Source organism: Mus pahari, chromosome 1, assembly GCF_900095145.1.
Source record: "Mus pahari chromosome 1, PAHARI_EIJ_v1.1, whole genome shotgun sequence".
NCBI lineage: Eukaryota > Metazoa > Chordata > Mammalia > Rodentia > Muridae > Mus > Mus pahari.
Window position 1 is genome coordinate 155,296,312 of NC_034590.1, and position 16,148 is coordinate 155,312,459.

Genomic DNA, 16,148 nt, shown 5'->3' on the forward strand with positions numbered 1-16,148 from the left:
AATCACTCACGCCTTTAATCCCAGCATTCAGGAGTCAGAAGCAGACAGATCCCTGTGAGTTTGAGGCCAGCCTGGTCTAAGGATGAAGTTCCAAGCCAGGGATATATAGCGAGGCTCTGTCTCAAAAACAAAATCTAAAACAATATAAGAATGCGTAACTATGAAAGGTATCACATGCTCCTGGCATAAGGCCTCACCCTCACCCCATCATGTACATCAGTGTGGAGGACTTTTCGGAGATAACTGCCTGGTTTGAGTGAACATTTTAAAAGCCTCCCGTTTGCAAGATACTGCAAACCTCCGAAGCTCTGCTTACCTCGATGGAGGGAAAGAGTGTTCAGCTCTCGAGAGATGAATTCGCTGATGCAGACAAACAGCCTCTCTCCCTCTTTCAGACTGGGAATTGTCACGATCTCCACAAAACTGCTGGGGAACTGTCCTGAGAAATGGAAGCGCACGTGTTAAACACAGAGTGTTCTTTTCATCGCAACCTGTGTACAAGGACCGCTTCTTTTCTGAGTCCATTTACAAACCCTGAGTCGAAAACAGACTTAATGCTGATAATTAGAGAGTTTACTGTAGAAAAATTGCAAGGTACAAAGCCAGATGTCTGCAGAGCACAGAGAATACAATTCAAAATCATTTATTGGGCCAGTGAGCTGGTTCAGTAGGTAAAGGGGCTTGTCGCCAAGCCTGATGATTAGAGTCCCAGGTCCACCAAGGTGTGAGGAGAGAAATGAATCCTACAAGCTGTTCTCTGTTCTTCACACGCTCCACACATGCACTGGTATATGCACACTCATGCATGTGCACACACACACACACACACACACACACACACATACACACACACATACTACATGCCTAAATTAGCATTTACCACCAGCACTCTAGCAAGTTCACTACAAGGGAAAATGTGAGTTGTGTAGTCTTGGTCTTCAAAGATCTGAAATCCACTGAAACCAAAGATACAGGAAGCCTATCCATAACAGCTGTGCACGCAGCTGTGGTGGTTCTGAGGAGGCCGATAATGGGTCAGGAAGAGGATAATTTTGTTATGAAGCAGAACATTTTAGTATGGAGATAGGTAGAATTTTATAGGTGAAACAGAAAGACAGGGCCTGTCAGCTGGAGGACCTCAGATTCCCAGACCCACCACCTCGGTTCGAGCCATCATCAGCGTCCCCTGGCAACGTTAAATCTCTTCAGTTGCCTTCCTGTCTTTTTGCTCTTCCCATCATTCCTTTCAATTTTTTTTTTTATTGCTTCATTTTATGTGCTTATGTGGTTGCCTGTACGTCTGTCTTTGGATACAACAGAAGAGGGCATCAGATCCCATTACAGATGGTTGTGAGTCACCCTGTGGTTGCTGGGAATTGAACTCAGGACCTCTGGAAGAGCAGTCAGCATTCTTAACTGCTGAGCCATCTCTCCAGTACCCAACCCCACAATTCATAAAACAACAGCACTGGGATTTGATGGTGTGGGAAGCACCGAAGTTTCTGGCCTCTTAAACTCCTCACCTTTGACCTCTGTAGCCCCATGGCACCTTTCAGCCACTTGGGGTCCTACTATGTTTCCTCAGTGCTCCTGTGTCAGGGCCACTGAGCAAGCAGGTCTTTCTAACACCTGCCTAGGTTCTATCTGAACAGAAGCATTGCTCCTACTAGAAATCTATTCATTTCCCCAAAGTTGGCCAATGCTCCCAGCACTGTGAACCAGGGCTGTATCACATGCTCCAACCCGGTGCACACAACGTGCGTGTAAGTTAAGGGCTAAGTTAACATGACTGTGTGTTGTTTGATGAAAAGCTTGGCCATTCATCACAGCTCTCTCACCTGTAACATCTTCCTTCTTCCCTAGGAGCCAAAATTCATCCACCACGGCCAGCACCTCGATAACGTCCCCCACGAAGAGTGGCAGTTCCTCTGAGACGCTAGGGCAGAAGTCAAAGATGGCTCGGACCACGGATCCAGGCTCCATGCTTCCCAAACTGGAATGGAAAGACAGGAGCTTGAGAGAGCGGCGCTGCTGGAGACGTGCCACAAACACGTTTCTTAAAATAGTTAAAATAACGTAAGTATAAAACGCAAAAATATAATGCTGTTTCCTTAAAATAATAATTTCATCCAATTCTCAGTGTAACTCTAGAACTGGGAAACAAACACCAATAACAGCCAAAAACTAACAACACACCTAAAGTGTAGAGACAGAAAAGATCTGAGCTGGGACCTCTGGCTTTCAAAGCACAAGAGGAGGGAGGGAGGAACGGAGGGAAATAACATTTTAGCATGTTTAAAGTTCTAGGCAATGTAGTACTTTTTTTTGTTTTGTTTTGTTTTGTTTTTTTCGAGACAGGGTTTCTCTGTGTAGCCCTGGCTGTCCTGGAACTCACTCTGTTGACCAGGCTGGCCTCAAACTCAGAAATCTGCCTGCCTCTGCCTCCCAAGTGCTGGGATTAAAGGCGTGCGCCACCACGCCCGGCTGCAATGTAGTACTTTTAAAATACACTATTTAAAAACCAAACCCTTTACATTACATACAGCATGTCATCCATTTCCCAAGATAACCATAAGAGCAGGACGGTAAGGCTCTGTAAATTTAGATAATCTAATTTGCCCAAGGTCACTGAGTCAGCAGCAGGCCAGGACTCACTGGGCCATCCCATGCAAATCAGCATAGCCCAGTCTCACACACACACACACACACACACACACACACACACACACACACACACAAGATTTAACACCCATAGAAAAGTCCAAGAAAAGAAGTCTCAGAGGCAGTGTCTCCAGGGGACACTTGGGACTGGCACGCTGAGTTTTCTTTCTGGTTTGAAGAAGTCTGTGGTCTAACCTACATGGTCTCAGGTTTGCACTGCAATGGATGATGGGTCCACTGCCCTCGTGTGTGTGTATGGGGGGGGGGGGGTGCTGGAGACCTCAGGATGTGTCTGCACACTAGAAAGTGAAGACACGAGGGGCCTGGGTGTGCTCACCTGGGAGTGCTGAGCCATGACCAGACACACATTCTCCAAATACCTTCCCAGGGGCTTTCCAGGGGCAGCTCAAGCTCTCCAGGCTGCCAGGGCCCAAGTGTTTCTTGAGTTTCCTCAAAGACCCATTTGGTGCTGCTGAATATGGAATTTTTTTTCATCTCACATATGATTAACCTCATCAAAAGCGCCAAGTCGGGCCAGTGAGATGGCTCAGCTGATAAAGGTGACTGTCACTAAGCCTGATAACCTGAGTTTGATTCCTGGGACCTATGACAGGAGAGAGAAGGGGCTGGGGGCCTGGAGGGACAGCACAGTAGTTAAGAGCTTACCGCTCTTCCAGGGGACACGAACTTGATGCCCAGCATCCACATCAGGCAGCTCCAGGGAATGCAAAGCCTTCATCTGACCTCTGGGGTACCACACACATGGTGTATACACACACACACACACACACACACATGCACACACGCACACGCACACACACACAGAGTAAATAAATATATATATAAATATTTTTTTAATGTCTAATGGAAAGAGAAAACTAAAACAGCTGTAACTATTGCTTGTGACTTTCACTGGTGTGAACAAAAACTAGGAGACATCTAATAAATGGCTCAGTATATTGGTGTTTTACCTATGCTACAGTTACATGTTATATATTGCATATTTGACTTGGACCATTGGGTCAAAGTAGCTTATTCTTGTGTTACTGTTTTGGTTTTTTTTTTTTTTCTTCTTCTTCAATAGTGAGATACTAGGGACCACAGCAAAATAGAGAAGTGGCTATTGCAGTCCCTGTCCCCTTCCTACCACAGGCTTCCCGCTTTCGTTTTCCTTTTGTGGTGCTCCAGAGGGAGCCTGGGGCCTCACCCATGCTAGACCAGTGCTCTACTACTGAACGCGTATTAAAAGCGTCTAATTAGCTGTGTTTAGTGGTATACAGCACTCAAGGGGCAGAGAGGCAGGCAGATCTCTGAGGTAAGAGGTCAGACCGGTCTGCAGGATGAGCTCTGGGTGTGCTAGAGACACACAGTGAGAACTTGTTTCAAGAGAAAAAAAAAAGAAGAGGCAAAACCCAAACCTAGTATTTATATACATATACTCTGAGGAGACAGCACCGTGTGCATGTAAAGCACTAGGCTCCTATAGTGACATCGCAAAATTCATTAGCTTATTCACCCTGGGCACACTGAACTTTTGGCAATTCCATTGCCAGGACCTGAGAAATGAAGACATTAATACTTCCAAAGTTATCACCATGAGTATGACTGTAATGATAAAGATCAGTGACCAATTCTTACACAGTGCTTCCTCATGCCACACACTGTACGGCATTCCACATCAGTGAGTCCTCACAACAACCAACCTGCCCGTGCGTTATTGGTTCCCATTTGGCAGATGAGAACATAGGTTCAAAGTGATAGCTCCAAGTCACACAGTAAGTCAGACACAGAACGGGAATCCAAATCTGTCTGTCCCCAAAGCCATACCCAGGATGCTGTGCGAACGTGCTGAGGACATAACAGGCACATGACTGTCTTCAGCTACTGGCAGTTACAGCTTCTCATTAAACATTAGCTTATTAAAAATCATTTCTATAGCCATTGGCCACCAGAGAAGAAACTTCAAGTTTAAAGAGAAGGTCTTCAAGTATAAACACTTCAGACCTTCTTATTTCAATGTGGTTAATCTAATTGTGACCAGGTTTTTAAATAGACACACAGGGCCAAGTGTGACGCGGCATGTGCCTGTCAATCCCAGCACCCAAGAGCAAGACACACCTTGTGCCTTCCTGATGGCGTCCAAAGATTCCAAGTGAACAGGGTTTACTCCGGCTGCTGGAAGCAGATTCAATACATTCAGTACTGTGTTTAACCACAGCTGCAGTCCTAGACAATTACAGAAGCTCAGGCCTTTCTTGGCACTGGCCTGTTCCCAGGTCAGCTGGTCTCATCCATCAGCTTCATTAAAAAAAATTCATATAGTTTTCTTATGCATATGGGTGTTTTGCCTGTATGTATGTCACATGTGTACCTGGGCACCTACCAAAGAGGATGGCAGGTCTCCTGGGACTGGAGTTACAGATGGTTGGGAGCTGCCCTATGGGTGCTGGGAATTGAACTGAGGTCCTCTGGAAGAGCAGCCGATGTTTTTAACCTCTGGATTATCTTCTTAGCCACCCCACCCTGTCAGTTTTTCTACCCTACGTTTTTATTTTTTTGAGACAGAGTCTAACTGTATAGTCCTAGGTGAAACTCATTATGTAGACCTTGTACTCATTATGTAGGCTAGCCTTGGATTCATAAAGATCCACCAGCTTCTGCCTCCCAAGTGTCAGGGCTAAGGGTATGTGACACCATGCCCAATTCGATCCAACTTCTGGTTTACAGTCTACAGCACCAACATTACTAAAAGTTCCCAGATGGATAGAAGCGGACAACCTCTGGACAGCAGGCTAGCTAGCACCCTCTGCAGAGGTAAGGGACACACATTGGCACTGGGGGGACGAAGTGGGGTTCGACACTTTTCACAAACTCTGAGGCCCCTTTCTTATTTTCTGGCTGTCTTCCAGGCATCTGAAATTGCCAGATGTCAGATTTCTGCAGAAGGTAGGGGTCTTTTGTTGGTTTGTTTGTTTGAAGCAGAAAACCAAGCATAATATTTGGCAAATCTCTAAGCCATCCACATTATTAAGACAGGTCCTCAGGACTGGGCCAAGATGGACATAATTCTCCTGTACATCTTCTCAGAGTTCTCCCTGTCTGACCGAATGCACAGCTCCTCCTCTGAGCTGTGAGGTAAGGAATGGGCCTCGACCTGCCGAGTTCTTGCCCTTTGGCCTCGTGAGCTGAAAGAGTTAAGAATTCCTCTTGACTCCTTTTCACAGTCCGGGGAAAATGACTCACAGGCAGAGAAGATTCTGGCTCAATCAAGTCTTTTACTGACTGACCTCCTACTCTGCAGGAATGAGTCTATAATCCCAAGGGACACACACCCTAGAAGGGCACAGGCATCACAGGTCCGTGATTCATGTGTGCAGCGAGGAGGCGGGTCTTGACGTCTCCCACTTAACTCAGGTGACGCACACTCCCGGAGTTGATCCCGCCTTGTACACAATCTAAGAAGCACCCATTGTCACCCATGCTCAGGCTATCTAGAAGTCTTCGAGTGCGTTTCAGAACTTAATCTCTAGTGGCTTCTGTAAGATGTTCCAAGTCCAGATGGAAGTTTGCAGAAGAAACTACAGGACAGATGGGCTGAGGAAAAGCTGGGAGATTACTGTCCAATACAGCGCTGCCAGGGACATCAGGATGTAGAACCCCACCCTTCCCTACTAGCAAGTACCTATTTCTTCCTCTAAAGAGTTGAAACATAAATATCCTCAGAAACATGATTCTTCAACCTCTTTTGGAAAGTAAACTCCAAAGGAATTTGTGAAGGAAACGGCTTCTGCCCATTTGTCTGCAGGCGGGCAGCAATGCATGCACGCACAGGAAGGCTTAGGTAACTGACGGAAGCTGGTTGGAATACCTGAAACTACTTATACCTCAGCCCGTAGTTCTGCTCACCTAACGGTAAACTAGCCATCTCTGGTGTTAATAGTTTCAGTCTCTAGTTTGTCCAGGTCTAACAGGGGCTGGGGGTAGGCGGTGAGGAGGTAAGAGGGCAGGGACAGCGTGAGCCCTTCTGGTCAAGCGTGGGTACCCAGGACTTCTTGTTCTGATTAGCCCAAAGGACACTAAGAAAACTTCCACCTGAGTGCACACCATGCCACATGAACCCGGAGCCTGCACCGGCCACCACACTGTGGTCAGCAAGGCTCAGGTCCCAGCACTTAGCAATTCACCCAGACTCAACAGCTAAGGACCGGCTTAGCAGGGTTCAAGCCTGGGGGCTCCTAGGCTCTCTTTACTTATAACACCACTTTTCTTAAATCACATCCTCTTTCCTTCGAAAACTGCCAAGCCATCACTTCCCCTTTTCAGTTTCTTCAATATTTTGTCAGGAACTGAGGTAGAAAGAATTGTACACTCACTGCCAAGGTTACAGCACAACATCTGACCACAGTAACTGACTTTATCAATTACTCTCTGGCCCTTACCCATTTGCCACTTGTTGTGTTTATTATTACAAAAGAAAAGAAAAGAAAGAAAAGAAAAGAAATATCCATCAAACTTGGGCATATGTGTCTTAACCAGAATTCTTTGTCGTGGTTTTATTTTTAATTTTTAAAATGATAATAATAATAATAATTTATTATTATTATTATTATTATTATTATTAATTATTATTATTATTATTTAGATAAACCAAGATCTTACTTTGTAGTCTAGGCTGGTCTTGAAGTCGTGACAATCCTTTTGCCTCAGGCTCCCCAAGACTGGAGTTATAGGCATATGCCACGCACCCACATCTACATCTGTTTATTGTTTGTTTTCTTAAATTAAGGACTCTTTCCCTCTCAGCCAAAATTACAATTCTTTTCTGTACACTAAAATATCAGTGATTAATCTTTTCCCAAATCTCAATTTTTACATTAGTCGCTTAAAATTCAAACTCTTCTTCTTTTCTATGATTTATTAACATAGTCAACAAAGATTTATCTAGCCAGGCGAGTTAGAAACTTAGCTCCAGCAGGCAGGCCAGTCATTGGACAGCCTTTTAACACAGTTCTTGACACAGTTCTGGGCTGAGGGGCATTTAGATTCTAATCTGCTACAGCAAATGATCCACTCTCCATCCCAGCGCAGCTTCCTGCTGAGAAGAACCTACTGCACTAGCCCAGGAGGAAACAGTCTTATCCATCTAGTATTGATTCTCAACCTGTGGATCTCGACCCCCACAGGGGTTGAATATCAGATATCCTGAATATCAGATATTTCCATTATAATTCGTAACAGTAGTAAATTACAGTTATGAAGTAGCAATGAAATAATTTTATGGTTGGGGGTCACCACAACATGAGGAATTGCATTAAAAGGTTGCAACATGTAAAAGGTTGTTTTCTGATCTAGAGGGGAGATCATGTCTTAAGTCTGCAGTAATTGTGTGTGCATGTGTACTTGTGCATGTGTGTGCTATGTGTGCAAGTGCATACGCACATGGATGTGTGTGTGCATGTGCCAGAGACAAGAGTTTGAAGTCAGGTGTTCTATTTTTTAGTATTTTTTACATATTATTTATTTATTGCATGTATATGTGTGGACACATGTGTACTGCATGCCATGTACATGTGTGAGAGGACAACTTGCAGGAACCACTTCTCTCATTTCATCATGTGAGTTCCGGGCATGTGACTCAGGTGGTCAGGCCTGACGACACACTCAACACACTCCCTTACCCACCTAGCCACCCTATGGACCCTCTTCTTCTAATCTTCTGAGACAAGGTTTCTCTCTGAACTTGGAGCTCACTTGTTAGGCCAGATTAGCTGGCCAGCAAACCCCCCTCCCCCGCCCCAAATGCTGGGGTTACAGATGCACCCCCCCCACCCTGGTTTTCTGTGTGGTTGAAGGGGATCTGAACTCAGGCCCTCACGCTTGTAGAACAAGCACTTACAAGTGAGCCATGCTCCCTATGGATATTCTAATATTTATCATGGGCCAATGCCTCTTAATTCAAGTTTGCTCTAATGGCATTCATTCCAAGGACATTCAAAATGTGTAGTGTAGGAGGAATACCATGGCTTCCTCTGCATAAACGCTGGGGTGTGTGGGGGGACACCCTGCAGCTGCAAAGGCATCTCCTGCAGGAGGACCTAACTGAAGACTGCCTGAGAGACACAGACAATGCCAGCCAATCAGGACTGCTGCTTGGAAGAGACACGTGCTTGTGACCAATGGGATGCAGGTGGACTACAGGTGGAGATTGTGGCAGTGTTCATAGGAGCTGGCTGCAGTGTTCTCACCTGCTCCAGGAATCTGTGCCATTGATTCAGAGCCACCTCACCTCCAATCCCCAAGGGCAAGTAGGGGCAGACAGTGAGCGGTCCATGGCACAGGCCGCATCGTAGGAGATGGGCTAGTCCTGGAACCCAAAAAGCTTAGTCTAGTGGCTGCCAGCTGTCCCTTCCCAAACATGTCCTAAGAATGCAAATCTTGGTAATTCAAAATACAGTGAACGACAGTCATTATGAATTCAAGGAAGGCTATGAAGAACATTTCCCTCTCAGAGGGGCACAAACATACTGGTACAATAAGGAAGAAGCGTCTTTAATGATATGTCTTTAAGCTTGTCTGGGGACCACAGATACAGCTCAGCAGCTGAGACCAATTGTTGTTCTTGCACCAAAGGCAGAATCGCAGAACCCCTGTCAGGTGGATCACAGCCATGTGTAATTCCAGATCCAGAGGAATTACATGTTCTTCTGGCCTCCCAGACATCTCGGAGGATGTGTGCATACATACATACATGAATGCATACAAATACATATTCACAAATAAATTTGGGTCAGGTGTGGTGACACATGCCTTTATTTCTAGCACTCAGGCAGAGGCAAGCCGATCTCTGTGAGTTTGGGCCAACTTAATCTACAGAGTTCTAGAACAGCCAGGGCTACATAGAGAAACCCAGTCCCAAAACAACATCAACAACAACCAACCAACCAACCAAACAAACAAACAAACCAGGACCCTCGTTTGATCACATTTAATTTTTTTAAAACTTTGCTCCACCCTGCTTGAGGTACTGAGTAGTCCTACCCAAACAGAATAGGCCAGGGGTGTGGCTCAATAAGAGGGCAGGGTGCTGGGCTGGCCTCTCCCACCTAGACTCACTTCCGAGTTCATTTGCCGTTGCTTTGATGAACAGCAGGTTACGTGTTCCCACACATTTAAACACTTGCCATTGCTGTTTCTATCACATGCTGCCCATCCCTCTGTGCCCCTCCATCTTCTGCGTTCCTACCCCCATAGACTTTGTTTGTATATCATCTTGAAGATTTGTGCGACATTAGATTGGGCATGTAAACATTTTTCTTCAAATGCACACTGATCATGACTGTATCTAAAACTCATCAAACATTACTGCAGAAAACCATCGCCGTATCAGGTTCTAAACACTGCATCTTAGATTTAGTTGGCAAAGACCACGTTTCACAAATTAATGTTTTAGTCTTCCATGTACAAGCCAGATACACACTAAACTGTTAAAAAAAAAAAAAGATTCCTATTGTTTGAAAATACCTGTGTAAGCGTAAGAATGCATAAAAGAAAAAGCAAACAAGCATAGATCTTCAATAAAAGAACTGGGTCTCCTTTTGCAATATTCCATTTCACTTCACAGGCAAGTGACTGGCTATGCTATAGAGTTTAACTGTTGCAGCCTAAAAACCAGCTATTTAGGGAGGAGGACAAAAGAAAGGAATATGTTAAGCCAATCTTTAAGGTACAGTACGCATAGCAGTATCTTAGGGAGACAAGGTAGGAATTATTCAAGGCTAGCCTGGGTCTCTCTGGATAAAAACATTGGACTAAATATGCCACTCCTGTGTGTGACTAATAATCAGGGAACATAAAACATTCACAAGTCTCTATTTCATGTGTGTGCATGTTTCCCTGCTTGTCTGTCTGTGTGCCACATGTGCACCGCAGCCCAGAAGAAAGTGGGTCCTCTGGGACCGGAGTTACAGATGGTTGGGAGCTGCCACGTGGGCACTGGGCAGTGAACCCAGATCCTCAGGAAGAGCAGCCAGTGCTCTAACCCTCTGAGCCATCCTTCCAGCCCTGGGTATGTGAAAGGTAATACTATAAAGGTGAAATTATGAAAATATCCAGAAATAAGATTTTATAACATGTCATGAAACACATACTATTATCTGACCCTTTTAAAGGGAAAAAGAGCAGTAACACATAATGCCACACGGATCAACCTTGAAGATGCTATGCTTTGTGAGACCAGCAGACACGGGACAGACACTGCCGGATCCCACTCAGATGAAGTACTCGGAGCAGCCAGAGGCACAGAGACAGAGGAATGGCCAGAGAGCTAGCATTCAGTTGGGGAACATGAGAAAGTTCTGGAGGCAGATGGTAGCGAATTAGTGGTATGAAACTGTACACTTAAAATGCTCAAAATGGTAAAGCATATGTTATATTCATTTATCACAATAGAAAAACCAACATGTTTAACATGTTATAAAACGTGATGAAATTCAAACTAAGGCCTGGGAGAGTGATTATTTTTAATAAGCAACATATCCACAAGTCTGAACACATTGTTAAAGATCTGAGATCATGAGCTGTAAACTTTCACCCAGATAGATACTGATAGCAACCTGCTTAATGAGTAATTTCCAACATGGCCTTTGGGGTAAAGGTCTGAACTGGGTACACACTGGACACAGAACATCAGCCCTTCCAATTCTGTCCTCCAGCCTGCTTTGTGCCCCAAGAGAAGCTGGGTCTAACCAATAGGACAGCAGGGATCTAAAGGCAGAGGCGGGAGAAGCTGGGTTTCCCCCCCCCCTGCTGGACTGACTTGGTGAGGCAACATACAAACCAAAGGCTACATACAGCCAGGAGACCTTCTCCAGACGGCACTTCCTGCCCAATAAGGTAAATCTTCCATCCCCTGGAGTGGCTCCTCATTAGCCTTGGCGTCAAGTACAATCCCTTTTTATTTTCCCTAAACCTGTGCATTCTAAGTTCGACTTCCTCAAATCCTCCGACGGGATTATGCTCTCTGCTTCTGCTGGCCCCCAGGGTGAGACGGGCCCAAAGGATCCCTAGAGCTCGATGCATGGAGACCATGTATTGGAAAGAAGGAAAACCTAGGGTATAGGACTGCATGGGGTAGTCTCATGGTTCCACCGCTGTAAATCCAAGTGAGACAGACACCAAGGACATCAATTTTGAAGGTTTAAAAACACAGTAGAGGTCAGGAGAGATGTCTCAGGTGTTAGGAGCATTTGCTGTTCTCACATAAGACTCAGGTTTGGTTCCCAGCACCCACATGGTGAGTTACAACTGCCTATAGCTCTGGCTCCAGGAGATCCAAGTCTCCATAGGTGGCCCACGCGCACATGGTATGTACACCTACAAGCGGGCAAAGCACTGTTACAGGATACCTGATCACACTGTGAACCCTAGATTGTGGATTATTTACTGGAAAAGCCTGTTTCTAGTCACAGCGTGGCTCGGCCCTACCACACACCTTTAATCCAAGAGCTTTCTGCCTGAATATTGTAAAGAGGATTAAATAAAGTCAGCCATAGGTCAAGAGGTGATTCAAGCAACCAGTTGACAGGAAGTGAACATAGGATTTATTAAGGAAAAACCATAGAGAGTAAGAGGGAGTCAGGGAGACAGAGAGAGACACGGGAGGTAGAAAACAAACAAAACCTTAAAAAAAAAAACAATTAATGCCTAGGCACTTCCTCACTCTCCCCTCAAAACTTAACTGTCTATTCATGCTCTCAGAAAGCGTGGTGACACCATCTACAGTAGAACAAATTCTCTGGGGTCTCCCTTACTGAAAGGCCTGTTCTCCCCCTCCGGGTCTGGGTATGCTTTATGGAGGGAGATCTTGTGCTTTCCCAAGTTTTATAACTGAATTCTCCAGGAAATACGACCTTCAGGGAATCCTCTTAAGTGATGTCAGGCCCTCAGTGAGCTGTGTTCAACCCTGCAGCTCTAAGCTTCTCTCCTGACCGGGGATGGGGATCAGAGGTGTCAGCAAACGAAGCCTAGAGCAGCTTCAGGAAGGAAGGAAATGGGAGAAGCTGGGAAGGCAGCCTCTCCTCCACTGCTTCGGGTCACAGAGCTGATGCTGGACAGGAAGGAGGTCAGCACTGGCGGCAGGTGATTCCTCAAGGAAAACCCCAAAGGATGATCTACAAACCCAAACCGGGGGGGGGGGGGGGGGGGGCCCCCGGGGGGGGGGGGGGGGGACCCACCGGGCGGGGGAGGGAGTGCCACATAGCTACACCACCGCAGCTCTAGTGAGCGCTGGCTCTGCAGCACAGAAGAAACCAAGGTAGAAAACGACTCTCAGATCGGATGTGTGGACCTGTCCTAACTGTTCACCTGCAACAGTTGTCACATCAACACTTGTCCCGAGGAAGAAGGCAGCATTCTCAGCCAAGGGGATGGGGTAGAGCGCTGAGCTTCTGCCAGCCATGGAAGGGCCAGCCCTTCAGTTCTCACATCTGAAGAGAGCATCATGAAGGTCCCCTGAAAACTGTCCCGTCAGGCTTCCACCCCACACCCCGTGAGCCGACACCTCCCTCTCTTTCTAGCTGTAATCTCTTTTTTAGAAGAAATTGCCCATACCCCTTTGCATCAATATTCTCTTTTGAACAAAACTGTGTAAATGGAGGTCCCATGATTAATGTTTTGAGACCTACAACATTTTAAGACATTGATGGGGAAAAACTTCTTTCCAAATGACTTAACGTAGGAGCCCCTTAAGTATGCTCTCAGACTGATGTTTCTTAAATCATGTGTGAACCTCATTTATGAGTGGGAATTTAAGACCCACTGACTCATAGCTAGATAGAAGGGACATGTCTGAGCTGGGCAACTTAATGACACATTCAAATCAGGGGTTCCATGACAGTGCAGATGTAACATGCACAGAATCTGTATGATAGCAGTTGCACAAGTCAAGATTAAAATGAAACTCTGAACTGAAACGTGAGGGTGTGGCTGCAGATAACAGCGAGGTACACAAGTGAAAACAGGCATCTTGGAGAGATTTTTCAGGAGAGGCTCAGAGAATGTCTTCCCACAGTGCTCCAAGCAAGGAGGACACCTGTTACCGAGATCTGGGACACAGGCATCGAGTTTCTTTCTTTATCTATTGGTTCAAGGTGAGCTAGCCTTTCAGCCTCAGAAGATTTAAAAGACACAGAATCTCCCCATCCTCCAGCCCATGCCAGCCTGTGAACTATTCTTGATGCCTTGGGAGAAATAATAAAGGAAGGAAGGCAGGAAGGAAGGAAAGCAGGCAGGCAGGCAGGCAGGCAGGCAGGCAGGAAGGAAGGAAGGAAGGAAGGAAGAAACCTGTAGATTTGGGCAGAAAGAACATGGAGAGACCCATTTGACTAAAGTTAAAAATATCTGCAACTATTCCCAGGGTAGAGAATTTAGGTCACTTTTAAGGAATACTGATATCTAAGCGCCCTGGGAAATGGGCTTGTAGCTTTACACAAACAGTAAGAATGACCACTGGCCTCTTACAGAAACTAAAGTCACCACGCTGGAGAGAAGCATGGGATCTCTGGCAGCTTCTTTTCAAGGTGAACAAGGAACTATACCAAGATGCAATATACCCACTAAACAGCTTAGATAGCTGAACAAAGACTTAATTAATGTCTTAACACAGGACGAACAGCCTTGCCCTTCCCCACAAACACAAAGGGGACCACGCCTTATAAAGAAAGTATTTGGGAAAGTGAGTAAAGCATGTTATTCAAAGTCTTGGTACACATTCATTTATTACAATTTTAAGTTGTAGTTATTAGGAATAACTGAATAAAACACACCAGGAGTTAGCAGTATTCAATATGATTTGCTAAGAGTAAGGAAGGAGAGAAGGTTGTGATTAAGCAAAATTTTACTAAGATAAGGAACACTGTAGAGTCTCCGATAAAGAACTGCAAGATCAGCCCATGCAGGGCAGCGTCTGATGGAGAAGAAAAAAAAGTCATGTGGGGTCTGGCACTCACAAAAACAAGGCCTGGAGGGCGGGCGGACAGGCAAGCAGCGAAAACACAGAAGGACGGGGCCAGGCATGGTGGCATGTGTCTTTCTTTAATCACAGCACTCAGGAGGCAGAGGCTGGGAGTTCAAAGCCAACCTGCTCTACATAGTGAGTTCCAGACCAGCTAAGGCTACACAGTGATATCCTGTCTTAAGCCACACCCTTCTCTCTTCCAAAAAGGAAAGAACTGAAGAGGAGACAAAGTCTAATCCTCCTGCGGGATGAGGGGATTCTACAGTGGGGGCAGGGTCACCTCACATAAATGGATGTTTCCAAGTGGGCAACAACGTGCAAGAAACTAATTAATCTGGGGCTAGCATTTTTTTTTTTTAAATCTTTTTTTAAACCTTTGCTTTTATTTCATGTGTCTGGGTATCTTGTCTGCCTGTAAGTCTGTGCATCACATGCATGCGGTGCCTGCAGAAGCCAGAAGAGGGCGTACATCTCTTGGGACTGGAAGTAAAAACTGCTGTGAGGGCTGGGAACCTAACCCAGAACGGCTGGACGGGAAAGCCAGGGCAGGCAGTGTGCTCTTAACAGCTGGGCCGTCTTTCCAGCTGCCACATTATTTTAATGGCAGTTGGGATAAGATCAAGCTAGAAAGAAACGGAAAGATTTATATCACAAACTGCCACGATAGAGAACAAGAAAAAAAAATGTGCTTTAATTATGTTACAGATACTGGCAGTTGACATAAGCTGCAAAGCTAATTGCCTTATAAATGGCAAATGCAGATAATCTCCACCAACTAGAACTATGTCCTAGAGCAGCACATCTCAACCTTCCTAATGCTGCGACCCTTTGATACAGTCCCTCATGATGCGGTGACTCCAACTATAAAGTTGTTTTTGTTCTTACTTCATAACCAACTCTGCTACTGTTATGAATCATCTCGGAAATATCTGTTTTCTGATGGTCTTAGGCAACTCCTATAAAAGGGTCATTCGGCCCCCAGGCTGAGAACCACTGTCCTAAAGCTTCCAGCATCCTGTTCTGGGGCCAGCTAGCAGCTGATGCAGCGATTCCTGCTCAGACACGGAGGGTCAGAGTTCACTATTTTGTTCTGTCTAGTTCTACATACCATTTTGTTTTGCTTTTACAAAAACAAGTTAGGGGGTGGAGAGATGGCTCAGAGGTTAAGCAGTTCCTGCAGAGGACCAGAGTTCAGTTCCCAGCATCTACACGATGGCTCACAACAGTCCTTACCTTAGTTCTAGTGGGGCCATAGCTCCCTCCTGACTTTCCCAGGTCATAGGTATGTATGCAGTGCACGTACGTACAAGAAAGCAAAAACACGCATACGTTAAATAAAAACAGTAAATCTTTCAAGAAGCCTTTAAAAAATAAAAATGAGGGCTGGTGAGATGGCTCAGTGGGTAAGAGCACCCGACTGCTCTTCCAAAGGTCCGGAGTTCAAATCCCAGCAACCACATGGTGGCTCATAACC

At 45.6% G+C, this 16,148-nt stretch overlaps 1 protein-coding gene across 1 annotated transcript in view; it reads right to left on the reverse strand.

The window, feature by feature from the left end:
• The window catches only part of Dnmbp (dynamin binding protein), a 92,618-nt gene that overhangs the window by 60,022 nt on the left and 16,448 nt on the right, over positions 1-16,148 (reverse strand). Inside the window, exons 2-3 of the mRNA XM_021198524.2 lie at positions 1,839-1,993; positions 317-439 (exon numbers count right to left, since the gene is read on the reverse strand). Coding sequence (XP_021054183.1) covers positions 317-439; positions 1,839-1,983 — 268 coding nt within the window. The 5' untranslated portion in view covers positions 1,984-1,993. The remainder of the gene's footprint in view (positions 1-316; positions 440-1,838; positions 1,994-16,148) is intronic.